We start from the raw sequence: 17,415 nt of genomic DNA, 5'->3' as shown, positions 1-17,415 counted from the left end.
AATGGTGTGGAAACATTAAGGAAAACCGATAGGAATGACTTGGAATATTCTGGGAATGAGAGAAATTATGGAATTATCCTACAAAGTAGGAATAATATCTTAAAGATGGAATCCTATAGAGAAAATGACTTGGGAATGATGGGAAAACACAGGGAATTGACTCTAAAAGGGAGGAAAACTAACGAAACCTCTGTTGGCTAAAGCAGAACAAAATGGGGGTGTCTAAAGGAATGCAAATGACTCAGGATCGAGAAATGTCTAATTAACATTTTAGTTAAACAATAGAAACAGTTGCCACTGCAGGGATAATTAGTTAAGGAGAAATGCTCAACTGAGAAGATGAATCCATTCCACCATATCTTTAATTCATGAGTGCAAGCTACAACTACAAAAAGTAAATGACAGCAGGAAAAGTAAAGATAAATGATAAATGCTAAGACATGTTTTGTTGTTTGGTTCTAGGACCTCTTCTTCTGAAGCTGTCGCTATTTTTTATAGCCCTCATTTGTAACTGCTCAATATTGCCCCACCTTCTAACTTGCAATAACCATCCACTTCAGCTTCACTCTCACATGTTCCCTTGTTTAAAGATAACTTTGTCTCCACCTTTTGGAAAATGACTGCTAGCATGTAACTTCTTTGACTCCAACGAACATGTCACCAATCAATAAGTTGTCACGCAAAACCAATTTCAAAATAAAAAATGGGTGTAAACACAAACGATAATGGTTTCAAGCCTAATCTTTAGATATATCTATAGCAACCTACAATCGGAATGTCTTAAACCCTTTCTAATATCGGGCCCACCCTCTTTGAAATTCTTGAAAGAAATTGTATTCGCAATTTGAAATGATCAAAACACATTCTTCCTTTAATTTGTCTTTGTTCGAGATTGTAGTCTTGTTTCCACACAAGGAGAGGATTTCTTGTAGTGTCATAATAAGATTATGATAGGGAGAGTCTTGGATGGTTGCTAATACAGACTGATAGCTCTTATTACTTATACTTGTTAGAGAAAAAACAGGGAGTGCAGATATAATTTTCCATTAGTTTGGATGTTCCAAGTTTAGTTGCATCACAATCTAAGAATTTCTTCATCACTATGGATCGGTATGGATTGCAGGAAATTTTTGGAAAAGTTTGAAAGGGACAAATATTTCTGAAATTTCTTAATATTTTAATCCACGAAAAAAGATATGTTGAACCACTTTTTTTTACACTGGCTTTCAATTTATGTTCATATCCCTCCAAATTAACCATAATCACAACATTGCACTCTAAATCATGGAATGTAAATTTTTCCCAAGAAAAATTCCATCAGAAATGTTTTCTCTTGCAATCCAAACAAGGCATAAGGTATGAAATGCTTGCATCTATAGTTTCTAAATTAAAGTTCACAAATTTGTACTGGAGCAGATCGATCAGACCATAGATGCAGCAATAATCTGCAATTTGCAATATAGAGAATACAGAACTTACATCCACATCAATATATCTGGACTAGATATATCATAGATAGTCTCCATGTGATGTTTATTTGCTTTACGTAGATGAAGAAGACAACTAACATAGACATTTAGAACATATGTATTTAAAACAAAAAACAGAAGCACGCTAAAAAAGTAGGTACTGCCACTACTAAACTGAATGAGTATGGACTTCATTTTTTCAAAATGATCCTTAGAAACCCCAAACTACATTGTTTTTTAAAGATTTGATGCATGGAAAGTAAGAGCAGCCTACTAGGAGATCCAATATCCGGACACATTACTAAGGAGAACCTTCTATTATGATAATTGATGTGGCAGAAGAATCAGGAGGTGATCTTGCTGGAGATGATAGATATGGCTTTGGTGGCATTTGTAAGCTCTCAAAGGTGTTAGTGATTTTGCATTTTCAAAATCATGTATATTACATGTTTTAGTGTTTTGGAAAATGTTTTATCAAAAGCGTTTGGGAAAAAGAAAATGTTTTCTTGGAAATATTTGCTTTTACAAAAGGATGTAGAAGTGTAGTTGAAAAAGATAGTTCCACATCGGATGAGAGAAAAGAAAGAGAAGGGCTTATAAAGCACTACATTTTCTAACTCTTGTTGATTGCACATTGGGTTGAACCCATGGTTGGACCCGCGGGACGGTGCAACGCACCGTTCGCACACGCGCACGCGCACGCGCGCGCGCGGCGTGGGCAATGGGCTATAGGGCGCATAGTGGCGCTTTATTGGCAAATGAAAATGAAACTTTGGCGGAGGCTCGTGCAAGGATGAAGTGGGAACAGGATGACTACATTTGCAAAGGGCACATCCTAAATGCTATGTCAGATACACTATTTGACATATATCAAGGCATGGGATCAGCAAGTGAAATCTGGAATGCACTTGAAGCCAAATACTTGGCGGAAGATGCCAGTAGCAAGAAATTCACTGTGAGTCAATTTTTAAATTTTAAAATGGTAGATGATAAGTCTGTTATTGATCAATTACATGAAATACAACATGCAATTAATCAAATTCATTTGCAAGGCATCCTTCTTGATGATTCATTCATTGTCCCGTCAATTATTGACAAACTTCCACCAAATTGGAAAGACTTTAGAAAAAGTCTAAAACACAAGAAAGAGGAAATGTCTATTGAAGACTTGGCTCAATGCCTCAGGATTGAGGAAGAGTCAAGAATCAGAGACAAGAAGGAAAATGTCAAGAATTCGAACCAACAAAGAAAAGGCAATTGGAAGAGAAACAAACACCCTGAAAAGAATACTAATAAGAATAAGAAAAGAAAGGGTGCTTGTTTCAACTGTGGCAAACCAGGCCATTACAAGAGTGAGTGCCGACTTCTTAAGGATAAGAAGTCGGGTGCACCAACAGACAAAGAAAAGTTTGTCGCCATGATTTCAGAGGCAAATATGCTTGAAGATGGCAATGATTGGTGGATTGACTCTGGTGCGACGATGCATGTCTGTAAAGACAGGAACCTGTTTTCAACTTATGAAACAGTTGAAGATGGAAGCGTGTTATACATGGGAAATTCGTCGACAGCAGAAGTCAAAGGGAAGGGCAAGGTGGAACTTGAGTTCACATCCGGCAAGCGACTCACTCTAACCGGTGTCTACCATGTACCAGAAGTTAGAAAGAACTTAGTGTCTGGAAGCATTCTCAACAAGAATGGCTTCAAACTTGTATTTGAATCTGACAAGTTCATTCTTTCTAAGGGGGGTACTTTTGTTGGGAAGGGATATATGTATGAAGGGATGTTCAAACTTAATATCAATAAAGTGAATGTCTTTGCTTATGTTTTGGATTCTTCTTTATCTTTATGGCATAATTGTTTAGGACATGTAAATACTAGGAAAATGAATGATATGGTTAAGTTAACCTTAATTCCTAAATATGAAAATGACTTAGTAGATAGATGTAAAACATGCATGCAAACCAAGATAATCACTAAGTCATTTCCTAAAGTAGATAGAACTTCTAACTTGTTAGATTTAATTCATAGTGATGTATGTGACATACATAGTGTTCCTACAAAGGGAGGTAAAAAGTACTTTGTTACATTTATTGATGATTATTCTAGGTACTGTTATGTTTATCTACTTAGTCATAAAGATGAGGTTTTAGAAAAATTTAAGATTTATAAAACTGAAGTAGAAAACCAATGTATAACAAGCATTAAATGTCTCAGATCAGATAGAGGTGGTGAATATCACTTTCCTCATTTCTGTGAATCAGTAGGCATAGTCCATGAAACTTCTGCCCCTTATACACCACAACAAAATGGTGTAGCAGAAAGGAAGAATAGGACACTTACTGAAATGATTAATGCTATGCTTGTTAATTCTGGTTTAAATAAAAGTTTTTGGGGTGAAGCCTTACTTACAGCTTGTCACATTTTGAATAGGGTACCAAGTAAGAAATCTAATATAACCCCTTATGAATTGTGGAAGAAAAGGAAACCAAACTTAAGTTACCTTAAAGTTTGGGGTTGTAGATCTATAGTTAAAGTCCCTAAACCTAAGTTAAGAAAATTAGGTGAAAGGGGTATTGAGTGTATCTTTTTGGGATATGCTAGTCACAGTAAGGCCTATAGGTTCTTAGTTATAGAACCTAATGATTTTATAGATGTCAATACCATAATTGAATCTAGAGATGCCTTTTTCTATGAAAATAGGTTCACTTCAATTCCTAAAGAAATTGAACCTACAACTTCTGTAGATCATCATTTAGAATCACAAACAGAAGTTGGTGAACCTAGTGTACAACCTAGTAAAATAAGAAGAAGCTCAAGAGATAGAAGGGATAGGAGTTTTGGCCCTGACTTTGTAACCTACCTGGTAGAAGGGACAAGGGAAAAACTCCAAGGTTCTATCTTGTTAAACTTTAGCATAGAAAGTGACCCTCAAACCTATGGAGAAGCCATAAAGTCACAAGATGCTGCTTTTTGGAAAGAAGCAATTAATGACGAAATGGATTCTATCATGGGTAATAAAACTTGGATTTTGGTTGATCTACCACCTGGGTCTAAACCTATAGGATGTAAATGGATCTTCAAGAAGAAGATCAAAGTAGATGGGACCATAGAAAAGTTTAAGGCAAGGTTAGTTGCCAAAGGGTTTACTCAAAAACCCGGTATTGATTTCTTTGACACATGCACCTGTTGCTAGGATTTCTACCATTAGAGTGTTGATTGCCCTTGCTTCCATATACAAACTTCACATTCACCAGATGGATGTTAAAACCGCATTCTTAAATGGTGAACTTGATGAAGAAGTGTATATGGAACAACCTGAGGGATTTATTCTGCCAGGCCAAGAGCATAAAGTATGTAAGCTTATCAAATCTTTGTATGGGCTTAAGCAAGCCCCTAAACAATGGCATGAAAGATTTGATAAAGTCTTAGTGTCAAATGGTTATAAGATACATGAATCAGATAAATGTATATACAGTAAATTTAAGGGCGGCAAAGGTGTTGTTATTTGTTTATATGTTGATGACATGTTAATTTTTGGTACTGATATTGCAAGCATTCAAAGTACTAAATCATATCTTTCTCAAAACTTTGATATGAAAGATATGGGTGAAGCTGATGTGATTTTGGGTATTAGAATCATAAGACAGGATAATGGTCTTATTCTAACACAATCACATTATATTGAGAAAGTTCTTAAAAAGTTTAACCATTTTGAATGTTCACCCATTTCAACACCTTTTGACCCAAATATAAAGTTGTATCTTAATACTGGCAGGACTATCTCTCAACTAGGGTATGCTAGTGTAATTGGTAGTCTTATGTATGCTATGACTTGTACTAGGCCAGACATAGCATATGCTGTAGGTAAACTTAGTAGGTTTACCAGTAATCCTAGTTTTTCTCATTGGAATGCAGTCTATAGAGTTTTAAAATATTTAAAGAAAACTATAGACTATGGTTTATGTTATAGTGGGTATCCAACTGTAATAGAAGGATACTCTGATGCTAGTTGGATAACTGAGCGTACAGACCATTTATCAACCAGTGGGTGGATTTTCACCCTTGGTGGGGGAGCAGTCTCCTGGGCCTCTAAGAAACAGACATGCATAACAACTTCAACTATGGAAGCAGAGTTTATAGCTCTGGCAGCATGCTGTAAAGAGGCGGAATGGCTTCGGAATTTGTTATTGGAAATTCCGTTATGGTCTAAACCAATGCCATCGATTTATGTCCATTGTGATAGTCAGGCCACACTATCAAGGGCATATAATCATGTTTATAATGGTAAGTCCAGACATATAGGACTTAGACATAGTGCTATAAGAGAGTTACTTACTAATGGAGTAGTAACTATTGATTTTGTGAGATCGAGCCAAAACTTGGCCGATCCATTCACTAAAGCTCTTGCAAGAGATCTGGTGTGTAAAACATCATTAGGGATGGGGTTAAAGCCATTAACCAATAGTCACCAATGATGGAACATCAACTCAACACTTGAATAAACATCAAGTCTTGAGTTCAATGAGTCCAAGTACATCATATGGAGTGATTGCAAGCATTATAATCTGTATTATTTGCCATCCCAAGGTAAAGTGCTTGGTACCTGTAATGTTTAAAAGGAGAAGGCTGAGTATTTAAACTCTGAATAGGCTTATAACATAGTGTTGGAGTGTTTTAGTTACAGGGGCACTCTTGATAAGCCTACCTATGTGAGTGTGGAAGTGGTGCCGCTTCCTATGAGACCTGGCTAGTCTCTAGAGCGCTCATGAAACCAAGATATAGACACAAGGCCTGTACATGTGTCGGTTTTAGAAATTGCCCAAAGAGGTGAAATCTTGTGTGTGAGACGTATCCGGTTAACCAAATAGAATAGCTAGTTCAAAGATACGTCTACTATGCAATTCTGGTTAACTTTGATATGTCCTCACTAAGTGAAGGTTCAAATCGAGAGATACCTTCATCTATGCATAAGATTTCCAAGCCTGATGAGGAAATTTTCTTTGATTTTGAAAATGGTGGGGGATTGTTAGTGATTTTGCATTTTCAAAATCATGTATATTACATGTTTTAGTGTTTTGGAAAATGTTTTATCAAAAGCGTTTGGGAAAAAGAAAATGTTTTCTTGGAAATATTTGCTTTTACAAAAGGATGTAGAAGTGTAGTTGAAAAAGATAGTTCCACATCGGATGAGAGAAAAGAAAGAGAAGGGCTTATAAAGCACTACATTTTCTAACTCTTGTTGATTGCACATTGGGTTGAACCCATGGTTGGACCCGCGGGACGGTGCAACGCACCGTTCGCACACGCGCACGCGCACGCGCGCGCGCGGCGTGGGCAATGGGCAATGGGCAATGGGCTATAGGGCGCATAGTGGATCCAGATGAAGGTGGACCGGTCGGATGGGTGGGTCAAATGGTTCGCAGGCCCATCAAGCCGAATGGTTCAGTTGGGTTGGGCTTCGGTTCGGGCCTAACGGTCGGCCCAACGGGCCCATGACTCCAACGGTCAAAGGGTGTGATCAAATGGGTTGTGTCCCTTTCCCCAACGGTCATGTGCCAAGGGGGTGCGATCCACACCATAGATGGTTGATCTAACGATGACTGGGTTGGAGAGAGGTTTTACTCAAGCCAACAGTCACATCTAGGATCGATCAAGACCGTTCAATATAAATGGGTGCGATCTAACGGTCAGATTTCAATCATTCTGGAAAGGTGCCCTGTAGAGGTGTTTTTCACACTGAAAAGACACCAGATGGTCTATAAAAAAAAATGTGCAAACTTCAGTCATTATACATAGAAATCGAATTGGCAATTCTGACTGACTTTACACTCTCTTCTACACTCCTACAAAAATCCCCAAGTATTTCTACATACTGTTTTTCTTTTGTTTACTGTTCTAGATACTGTTTTTCTGCAGAAACAGAATCTAGAGATTTCTCTAAGGCTTGAAATTTCGGAAGGGCATTTCGGGTTTGATTCCGCTAGTGCTACGCGTCATCAAACATTAGTAGGGCTTCCCTACTAGGCTTCATTGTATCTTGGAGGCAATTCGCGGATCCCCTTTGCACACTACTAGTGGGGGCGAATCTTGTCTTAAGGAAAGTGATATCACGCCTTGAAGCAACAAGTTTCTGTTTTCTATCATCAACAGTACCCTCGACAAATTTTCCAACAAAAGGTTCCTTCTAGCATTTCCAACACTCTATTCATCGAAGGTCGGATTGCCGGATCTGTTTGTATGCACCACAAACCCACCAAGATCATCTTCCTAGCAGTTTTCTCCTCCTCTTCTGTCGTAACTCCTTGGAGTCCTAGATCATCATATAAATCAAGCCGCTTGTATATCCAATGTGGAAAATATATTTCGCTAGTATTCTCCACTCTATCGTCAACATTCTTTCTTCTTCCTACAATTTCTAGCATCATCATTCCATAGCTATAAACATCGGCCTTGTGGGAGACTGGTCCAATGTTTCTATAGAATACCTCAGGTGCAGTATATCCAATAGTCCCTCGCGCACCCAACATCGATATAATACTCTCTTTTGTTGGGCATAGCTTAGCTAGTCCAAAATCTGAGATTTTAGGACAGAAGTCTTGATCTAAAAGAATGTTATGAGGTTTTATGTCGAGATGCAAGATGCGAGTGCTACAACCACGATGTAAATACTCTAGCCCTCGAGCAATTCCAACGGTAATTTGGTATACTTTTTCCCATCCCAAGAGGTCTTTTGTTATCGATTTGTTGGAGTAAATGAACTTTTCGAGAGAACCATTGGGCATGAACTCGTAGACAAGTGCTCTCTTGGAACCCTCTGCGCAAAAGCCTAGAAGACTGACAATGTTAACATGATATGTCCTGCCGATGCTTGCAACCTCGTTGATAAAGTCTTCTCCATTACCTTTGGACTCATTTAAGATCTTCACAGCCACTAGACGGCCATCATGGAGCTTGCCTTTAAAAACACAACCAAATCCACCTTGGCCTAATTTATCTATGAAGGAACTTGTCATCTTTCTGATATCTGAATAACTGTATCTTTGTGGAACGAGCGATCCATAGTTCTCAAGAAACGCCTCCACTTTACAAGCATTGTCTGTTCTCTTTTTACAAATATTATTTGTTGATAGCCAGAAAAGTAAGCATACCAGGAGGAAGCTCCCAACTCCTATGGTTACACCTGAAAGAGGAGGAGAGAGAGTTTAAATACGGTGTTCAACCTGAATATAATGCAATGTGCATCATGCTGACTGCTGTCCTACATTTGTGTGGAGAGATTTTGGTGGCCGTTAATTTTAAAAACCTTGTCCTTTTAAGCGTAGTTTGGGTGTCCAACCTAATTGCATTTAAGTTAAATTTGTGTCAGCACTTGCAATATGAGCATGCTTAATTTATGAAGATATTGGACTCACAATACAATTAGGTTCCACACCCAAACAGGCCATTGGAATTTTTCCGATTGCTAGTTTAACCCATAAATTGCTCAGGAAAGCAATTGGTTTGCTTACCCAAATCCACCTGGGAATTACCTGCAGGCTTTAATTGAAGTCTCACCGGAAAAGTGCGCCTTTCATCCTCTAGCACATTCTGAACTATGCAGCTACTATGATCCAAAAAAATGTCTTACTCATAGACGAAAACTAAAACAATCTCACTTCTTCAAGGTGGGAAATCAAACTAGAGTCTTCCTGGCAAAACAAACGAAATTTATCTTTTCTCATTTACTATTCCCCTGCTGCAAGTTTTTGGATGATGATGTTTCTAGTCCTCCCCAGATCATCAATGGCTGGGCCGTCCCTTTTTTTAGATTTACTTGTAGTTAATTATTATGAATTCTAGATAGGTAACATTTTCTGATTGTCTGTGATTGTTGAATGATTTTCATACATGCACGGACTGTACTATTGGTGCAGAGATCAGAGCTTTGCATTTTTTTTGCTTCCTATATTGTGTTAGAGAAGCATTTTTTTTTCTAATTCCTATACTATATTTTCATGTATGGCCCAAGTGTCCTACCTTGCTTTAGTTATTTTACTTGGGTTAGAAAACATTTCTTAGTTTGACTCCGGATAACATTGGAACGTTACACAAATGACACACTGAGTGCAAGACAAGTATCTTAAAGCATGTGACAAACTGATATTGTTCAAATCATAGTTGCCGGTAACTCCTTGGGCAAGTGTGAAACCCGTTTCCCCTAAAATGCATTTCTCGCGTGTGGGAAACCCATTTCCCCTAAAACGTGGGAAACACGTTTCGGAAATGTTTACTAAACATGATAAAAAAAAATGTGGAGAAATGTTTCCAAAATGCATGGGAAACATGTGAGAAACTTATATAAAACATGTGTGAAATACATATGAAAAACTCCTAGAAAACAAATGTGAAATGTGTGGGAAATATGTGTGAAACTTACAAAAGTCATTTTGGAAAAACACATCAAAAAATGTGGAATAGATATTAAAAAAGAAAACAATAGCATATATTGTGATAAAATAAAAATAAGAAAAATTCAAATAGAAATTTGAAATTAAGAAAATTTAAATTTACAAAACCACATATTTCGTGTTTTCTTTGTGTTTTGTATGTGTTTTTCCTATTTTTTCGGCAACGCTTCTAATGTGTTTCTTAAGACATTTCTCATACGATTTTCTATTGTTTCTCGTTTCTTGTTTCCCCTATTTTTTTTTCATGCGTTTCTCGTTTCCGTTTCATGTTTCATTTCCCGAATTCATTTCCCACCCTGGTAACTGTGGTTCAAATTGTGCGAGTAATGCAATTTTAGATATGTCCAGTCGTTACTGGAGGTCCTTCGGTAAATGGGTCTTGTTGATGCTGAGATCTGAACTGGAGCGTGGTGTAGTCGATGGTGATGAGCTCAGCAGAAAGAATAAAATGACCTGGAAATTGGGCTCTGAGGAAACCATTCGAATCAAGTCCTACGCACCACCAAACAGGAGATCAGAAAGCGATGACGGGAGGAAGCACTGAATGAAATTGGGGCTCGAAGAAGAACATGTGTACCTTGGCCAATGGGTTCTCCTTTATAGGCTCAAGGAGAGCCGAAGGCAGTTTCAGCGACTTGCTTTCCATGGAGTTCTTTGACTGGGTGAACTTCCAAGGAGGTCGGTCTCCACCTTGACTCTAGGCACCGTTTGGGGCGCTAATTTGAAAAGAAGCTACCCGATTTGGCGCCTCGGGCGAGTGTACGAAATGACATTCATGCCCCTGGTTTCCATTTTGGCTGTTTGGGAACCCTAGATCTATATTTTTCTAGTGACCATAGTTTTAATATGTCTTGAGGACATTAAAGAATCCACTTTACTTATTTTATTGTGGAGAGTGGTTCAATGAGGAAGTAGGGAACCCTCTAAATTGATTTTAGCTCTAAAAAAATAAAGAGACTGCATCTTAAGTGAAGAAATCAATACAAAGAAGAAATTGGTTCTTGCAGTGATATACCTAGAATGACTTTCCTTGTCACTGTGCTTCTTTGGTGGCCTGCAAAATCATGAGGAAGGTAATTAGGTAAAATTAGGCAATGAAGCACTATCAAATAAATGTACAGCTCCCTCAAATATCACGTTTATTAAGATAAAAATGTAAAGTAGATCAACTATTCAATCAACAAGTTCATCTCCTAGTAAGTCTGACACTAACCATTTGAAAGAACATAATGAAATTATATTAGAAACTAGCTATATGGGAAACCAAGATAGGCATGGTCATCCAGGATAACTTGGACGCCCAAGCCCTCTATGGATTTCCTATATATATATGGGATAGAAGGGTTGTTCTTCTCTCTTATGAAAGATCGGCTATTTTTTTCTCTGTCCTCCCACATAACTTCTCTCTCTTGTTATCAATGGAATTTCTTCTTCTTTTTCCTTCTTCCACTCAAGAAGAAAATTTCTTTGTAGATTCCTCCATTAAAAAAAGAGAAGTTCAAGTTTCCTCCACAAGTCCAAGTAACCAAAGAAGGGGCCATCACTCCGACATCCGAGATGTTTGTTTCTTAAGAAGATTCAAAGCCGAGCGAGGAGTAAATCAAGCACAGTTCACGAGTTGGGCAACCAATTTGGTGTGCTTTTTTATTCTTTTGAATTTATTTGTGTAACACCATGGAAATCTAGTAACTAGGATCCTGGATTTGGACCAAGGGATGGGAAAGTTCCGTTGCTTTGTTGCATCCAAACAGAGGGCATGACTTGAGATGGAACCCATCTAGGCAGAAGCGTAGAGCGTCCCATTAAATTTGCACCAACTGCCGCTCCCCGCATAGATGCTGCAATTGGTTGCAGTCCATTCTAAAACAAAACTCTTCTTCAAAAACACCGAATACACGTCTGAATATATAGGAAAAGAGGCACTGTGTCCTTCCTAATGGGAGCAATAGGAGCAATAGCCATAGACTCACATGCTTTGGGAAAATTCCACACTCCGTCTACGTCAAACATGGCGAAAGAATGTTGACTTTGGCTGGTGATGCAAGAAGAATCTATAAATAATTGTGTCATTTGAGAGGCAAATTAGTACAGTTGAAAAAGGAGGCAATGAGAGTTGCTGGAGTAAAACAGAAATGAGTACAATCGAGGGTGAGGTAGTCTTGCCAACTGTTGTCCATAGATCCTATGTTAATGTGTGAAAGTGATTGGCTGTTGTAGAAGATTTCTCAGATGTAGTACGCGTTGTTTTTGGACACGTCCAAGATGGGCTTGTTGTTCTTGTCGGTGAGATGAAAACCCAGGAATCCATATTAGAATCCAGAAAGGGAAGCTTATATTTAAGCTTTTACCTAAAGTTTGAGGCTTGTAAGCTTCGAATTCTGGGTCTGTAGTTAAGGCTACTCTTATTAAGATGAATATGTTGAAAACGAGAAGAAGAAGTCTCTAAATAGTGACTGTGAAAGAACTAATTACTCCAAAAGCTTAAGCTAATAGACATTGTGTCATTTAATCATTTATGACACTCTCCCTCGCTTGTGGACCCTCTTTTCTAGGTTGGTCATACACGTAACACATGTGGCCCCTCTTTTTGATTGGGCCTACACTTGATTTTTAATATCAAGGGCTGGTTGGGTTCTGAATCTACGACATGCCGTGAGGCAATTGCTCTGATACCATGTGAAACAACGAAATACTCCAAAGCTATTTCGTCACAACTCTGATACCATGCTTTTGGAACAAAGGTACTCAAGGCATGCATACCAAATCTTCACAGTTGACGAGCAGTTAGCAGCATCTGAGGCAAGAAAGATACAATACACATTTTACTGGTGGAACATCTCGTTTTCTTATGCAATGTTAACAAAAAGCTAGATAAGGACTCTACTGAAACCAAAGCGAAGATTTTAAAGCTTTTCAAGCAACCACATGATGTTTGAGAGGAGCAGGAACGCAAAGATACACAACATGTATATTGTATATACACAACCTTCAGTGCTGTCAGAATGTTAGTGGTATAAGATATGATTTGAGAGCTTGGGATCACTGAATTTTGATGTCGTTTTTCTTTTCCATTTTCTTGACTACCTTCTTCTATATTGTACGTACAAAAAATATTGTACAATATGTACTTTGAACAATGTTTTCTTAGAAGGTAATCTCTTATACCTTATATGATTGGATTTTTTTTAGTCGGGTATTAGAAATGAGAGAGTATAAATTAACAACGTAGAAATGTTGTTGCCGACCGATCAGGTTCCAGGCCTGGGCAAAAAGATATGAGAGAATATAAATTTATGCAGCAATATTATTTATGAGAGCTCCAATTGTATATAAGTATTATATACCTTTCGAAAGTGAATGGTCAAGAGATTGAGAGAAAAGTTATCGTGTAGAGAACTATGAGAGAAGAGCGAGGTCTTCTATAAGAAGATTATGGGAAGGGTTTTGTGTATCTGAGTTGGTTTTAGATAAAAAGAAAATCATTATAACCATCTTTGTTCTCGCTCATAGTGGAATCTTTCTCTGAATTTCCTGTGGATATCGGCAATATATAACAAACCATGTAGAATTATTTCTTCATTGTGTATGGCAAATAATTTGTTTACTACTTCTCTCTTGTATATGACATATATATCATGTTAGGCTAGACGGATTACAATAAAATAGTATCAAAGTCGTGCCTAGAACGTTTGTCGGTGAAGAATGATCAAGAACACAGGCTTTTAAAAGCTTGATAGAGATTCTAGCACGAGGTAGAGTTCAAAGAGTTTCGCCATAAGGTAAACTTCGTTTTAAATCTCTGTGTGGTTTAATTTTGATTTCAGAGTAGATCGATCGTTTGAAATTGTTTTAAATCCCTGTGAGTGGATCGATAGAAGAAGGTTTGAATCAATTGGGAGAGAAAATGAGCGAAACTCGCTTGGATTTTGTAAACCATTTTCTCATGGCTTTATCTGTATGGCCAATTGAGAAACTAGAGACTGATGGAAACTACAATTCATGGCTTTATCTGTATAACCATTTTGTCATGGTTAGTCAGGATATGACCGATTGGTCAGATGTTGCTTTGATCAACCAACTAGAGATTCATGGAAACTACAATTCATCCAACAGCTAATCTTACTTAATACTAAGAATATGATGTTTGAGGACTCTATATAGCAGTCTTGTATGCATAGCGAAAATGGTCAGGATTTACGTGCTTCTGGGTTAGAAGTTATACAACCTATCAAGTAGATTATTCAGGACAAGCTGGGACAGGGACCTCAAGGTTAAGAAAAAGGTCCTCTACCATTGAGCTACATGCCCAACCACTATGACATCATCTTTGTATTAACTTTTTTTCAATTAGCTTTGAAAAGTGATATCTGCACATCCTTCCTAGCATTTCCACCCATTTTATTTGTTTTTTAGCCTCCGGGGAAAGTAGCATCGGAGTTTACTTTCAGTGGTTCCTTTTTGCAACCTTTCATGACGGTCGTGTTGGTCCCACTGAAAGGCACCCGACCAAGGGCGTTCTCTTTCTGATGTTTTTTTTATGATGCGTCAGAAAGTACGTAAGTTCTTTCAAATAATATACGCTACTGATATTAGCACTACCGTATTTTGATAATTGCACTAGACGAGTCTTGTCTGTTATTATTTAAACAGCTGTCAAGATTCATTACAGTTCCCAGAGAGCTCTTAGAAGTTAGAAGCAAAGTAGTAATCAAAAGACAAGCTGAATTCGTGCATTTATTAAAACATGGTAGTGGCAATATCAGTAACAGTAAGGTAACTCTGTTGTGACCTGGTTGTCACAGGTTAGAGTCACGGAAACAGCTAGCCTCTCTCCGAAGCAGGGGTAAGGCTGCATATATCTAGCCCTACCCTGACCGGTAATGGTGGGAGCCTTGTGCACTGGGCCGCCCCTAGTGCTAATATCAGTACATAATATATGAAAGTGAGAATGGAAACCCGAAAACTTTACCGATGGGACAAGTTGTGTTGTAAGTTCCATACTTGCAAAAGCAAAAGAAATCCCGGGTGATGGTGTTATAGCCACAATACCCATGAGACTCTTCACAAGCACTACAATTCCTAAACGAACTCCAATTCAACTGAAACCCCTGCATCAACACAGAGCCGAAATCCCCAAATCCGGCCGGGCCATTCAACGCAGTCTCCATCACTGGAACCACAATGCTCTCCTCACAATACCTACTCGAATCAAACCCCCCCGGGATCATTACTGACAAAGCAGTATAAGACTGCAGATTTCCGCTCTGTAGACAGGGTTGAGGATCTGCAGCTTCGAAAGGCGAAGAAGAGCAGTTGAAGAGAAAGGTAAGATTGAGGTCCACCCCGCTGTAGGACAACATGGGCGTGGTTTCGAGTGTGACGTTGTTGCGTGCCCTTGGGCATGTCTCCGTCCAGTCAAGCTCGACGAGTGTGATGGTATGTTGTTTGTAATTGATATCATCGATGTAGTATTCGTTGTTGGAGAGACGAAGAAGAGTTCGTTGATTGGAGCATGAAAGGCCGAGGTTTGGGTAGCCACAGTATTTGTTACCCCCATCGATGTGCCAAAAAGGGTAGCTAATGCTGACGTTATTGCCGCAACTGAAGGAAAAAGTGCAGTTAAGATATTGGATTGGGTCGCCGCTAGCTGAGGTGAGGAGGAACAGGAGGAGCAGATAGGGTTGTGACATCGGAAAAGAAGAAGATGGTTTCCAGGAGATAGGAGAAACGTTTGTTAATGGGGAATTCGGTGGGTGGCTGGGTGTTTGTTTTGGTACCTGGGCAACACAATCTATTTTTAATCATGGTCTCTGCTTTGGGGGGAACGATATCCCCCCCTAACTGTTTTAGTGAGAATGGTTCAGGATAAATTCACCCCTATAACGTTTTTCTTTGCCTTTAAAACTTAAAGGAGAAGGTGGTGATTTTATTTTTTAATTAGAGGGGGCGTGGGGGTGGAGATATATTATTTTCACCCTTTTTTTTTTTGGTTATGTAAGCTGGGATGGGGACATCAAGGTTGAGAAACAAGTCCAAAACCATTGAGCTTATAAAAGCCCAACCACTATCACATCATCTTTGTATTAAAACGTTTTCAATTAGCTTTTAAAAATGATATCTGCACACCCCTTCCTAGCAGTTCCACCCATTTTATTTGTTTCTTAGCCTCCAGGGAAAGGCCATGGAAAACGTAGCTTTGGCGTTTACTTTCAGTGGCTCCTTTTTGGTTAACCTTTCATGAGTGTCATGTGGGTCCCACTGAAAGCCACCCAACCAACGGCATTCTCTTTATAATGGTTTTTTTTTCAGATGCGTCGGAACGTAAATTCCTTCAAATAATATACTCAACTGATATTAGCACTACCATATTTTGATAATTGCACTAAATGAGTCTTGTCTGTTATTATTTAAACAGCTGTCAAGATTCATTACAGAATTTAGTTCTGTCCTTGCTTGTTAGTCTGGGTTTCCCTTGTATTGTATTCTTCTCTTCTTTCTTTATTTCTTTTGTTGTATTTTTCTAGTGGCGGTCTTGCGTAACCCCAGCTTGATTATCGAAAAGAAAAAGATTCATTACAATTCCCCAAAAGCTCTTGGAAGCGAAGTAGTAATGAAAAGACAAGCTCAATTCATGCAATTATTAAAACACGGCAGTGCCAATATCAGTACCCATAATATATGGGAAAGAAAGTGAGAATGGAAACCGGAAAACTTACCGACGGGACAAGTTGTGTTGTAAGTTCCATCCTTGCAAAAGCACAACAAATCCCCGTTGGTGGTGTTATAGCCGCAATACCCATGAGAAGCTTCACAAGCACTACAATTCTTATACGAAGTCCAATTCAACTGAAACCCCTGCATCAACACAGAGCCGATATCGCCCATTCCGGCTGGACCGTTCAACGCCGTCTCCATCACCGGCACCACAACGCTATCCTCGCAATACATACTCCAATCAAAACCCCTCGGAATCATTACTGACAGAGCAGTATAAGTCTGTAGATTTCCGCTCTGTAGACAGGGTTGAGGATCTGCGGCTGGGAAAGGAGAAGAAGAGCAGTTGAAGAAAAAGGTAAGATTGAGGTCCACCCCGCTGAAGGACAACATGGGTGTGGTTTTGAGTGTGACGTTGTTATGTGCCCTTGGGCATGTCTCCGTCCAGTCAATCTCGACGAGTGTGATGGTATGTTGTTTGTAATTGATATCATCGACGTAGTATTCGTTGTTGGAGAGACGAAGAAGAGTTCGTTGATTGGAGCATGAAAGGCCGAGGTTTGGGTAGCCGCAGTATTTGTTACCTCCATCGATGTGCCAAAAAGGGTAGCTAATGCTGACGTTATTGCCGCAGGTGAAGGAAGAAGTGCAGTTAAGATATTGGATAGGGTCGCCCCTAGCAGACGTGAGGAGGAGGACAAGGAGAAGGAGGAGATGGAGTTGTGACATTGGAAAAGAAGAACAAGGTTTCGAGTAGAGAGGAGAAACGTTTGTGAAAGGGGAAT

At 38.9% G+C, this 17,415-nt stretch overlaps 1 protein-coding gene across 2 annotated transcripts; it reads right to left on the bottom strand.

Annotated features, from left to right (window-relative positions):
• Positions 1-1,417: 1,417 nt before the first annotated feature.
• Positions 1,418-17,415, bottom strand: LOC143884773 (LEAF RUST 10 DISEASE-RESISTANCE LOCUS RECEPTOR-LIKE PROTEIN KINASE-like 2.1). 2 transcript variants are annotated; one of them, XM_077388547.1, is made up of 4 exons: positions 16,633-17,415; positions 10,932-10,970; positions 7,647-8,649; positions 1,418-1,876 (listed from the first exon to the last, which is right to left on the bottom strand). In XM_077388547.1, exons 1-4 carry the CDS (start codon positions 17,357-17,359, stop codon positions 1,771-1,773), a joined length of 1,875 nt encoding a protein of 624 aa, XP_077244662.1. In that variant the 5' UTR covers positions 17,360-17,415; the 3' UTR covers positions 1,418-1,770. The 2 variants fall into 2 exon arrangements, with proteins under 2 accessions (XP_077244662.1, XP_077244663.1); XM_077388548.1 differs by lacking the exon at positions 16,633-17,415 and adding an exon at positions 14,886-15,765 and having other exon boundaries at positions 1,431-1,876.

This window comes from Tasmannia lanceolata, unplaced genomic scaffold, assembly GCF_043159265.1.
Source record: "Tasmannia lanceolata isolate RefF3 unplaced genomic scaffold, GAP_Taslan_0.1 ptg000008l, whole genome shotgun sequence".
NCBI lineage: Eukaryota > Viridiplantae > Streptophyta > Magnoliopsida > Canellales > Winteraceae > Tasmannia > Tasmannia lanceolata.
This window is presented reverse-complemented; position numbering and strand designations above follow the sequence as displayed.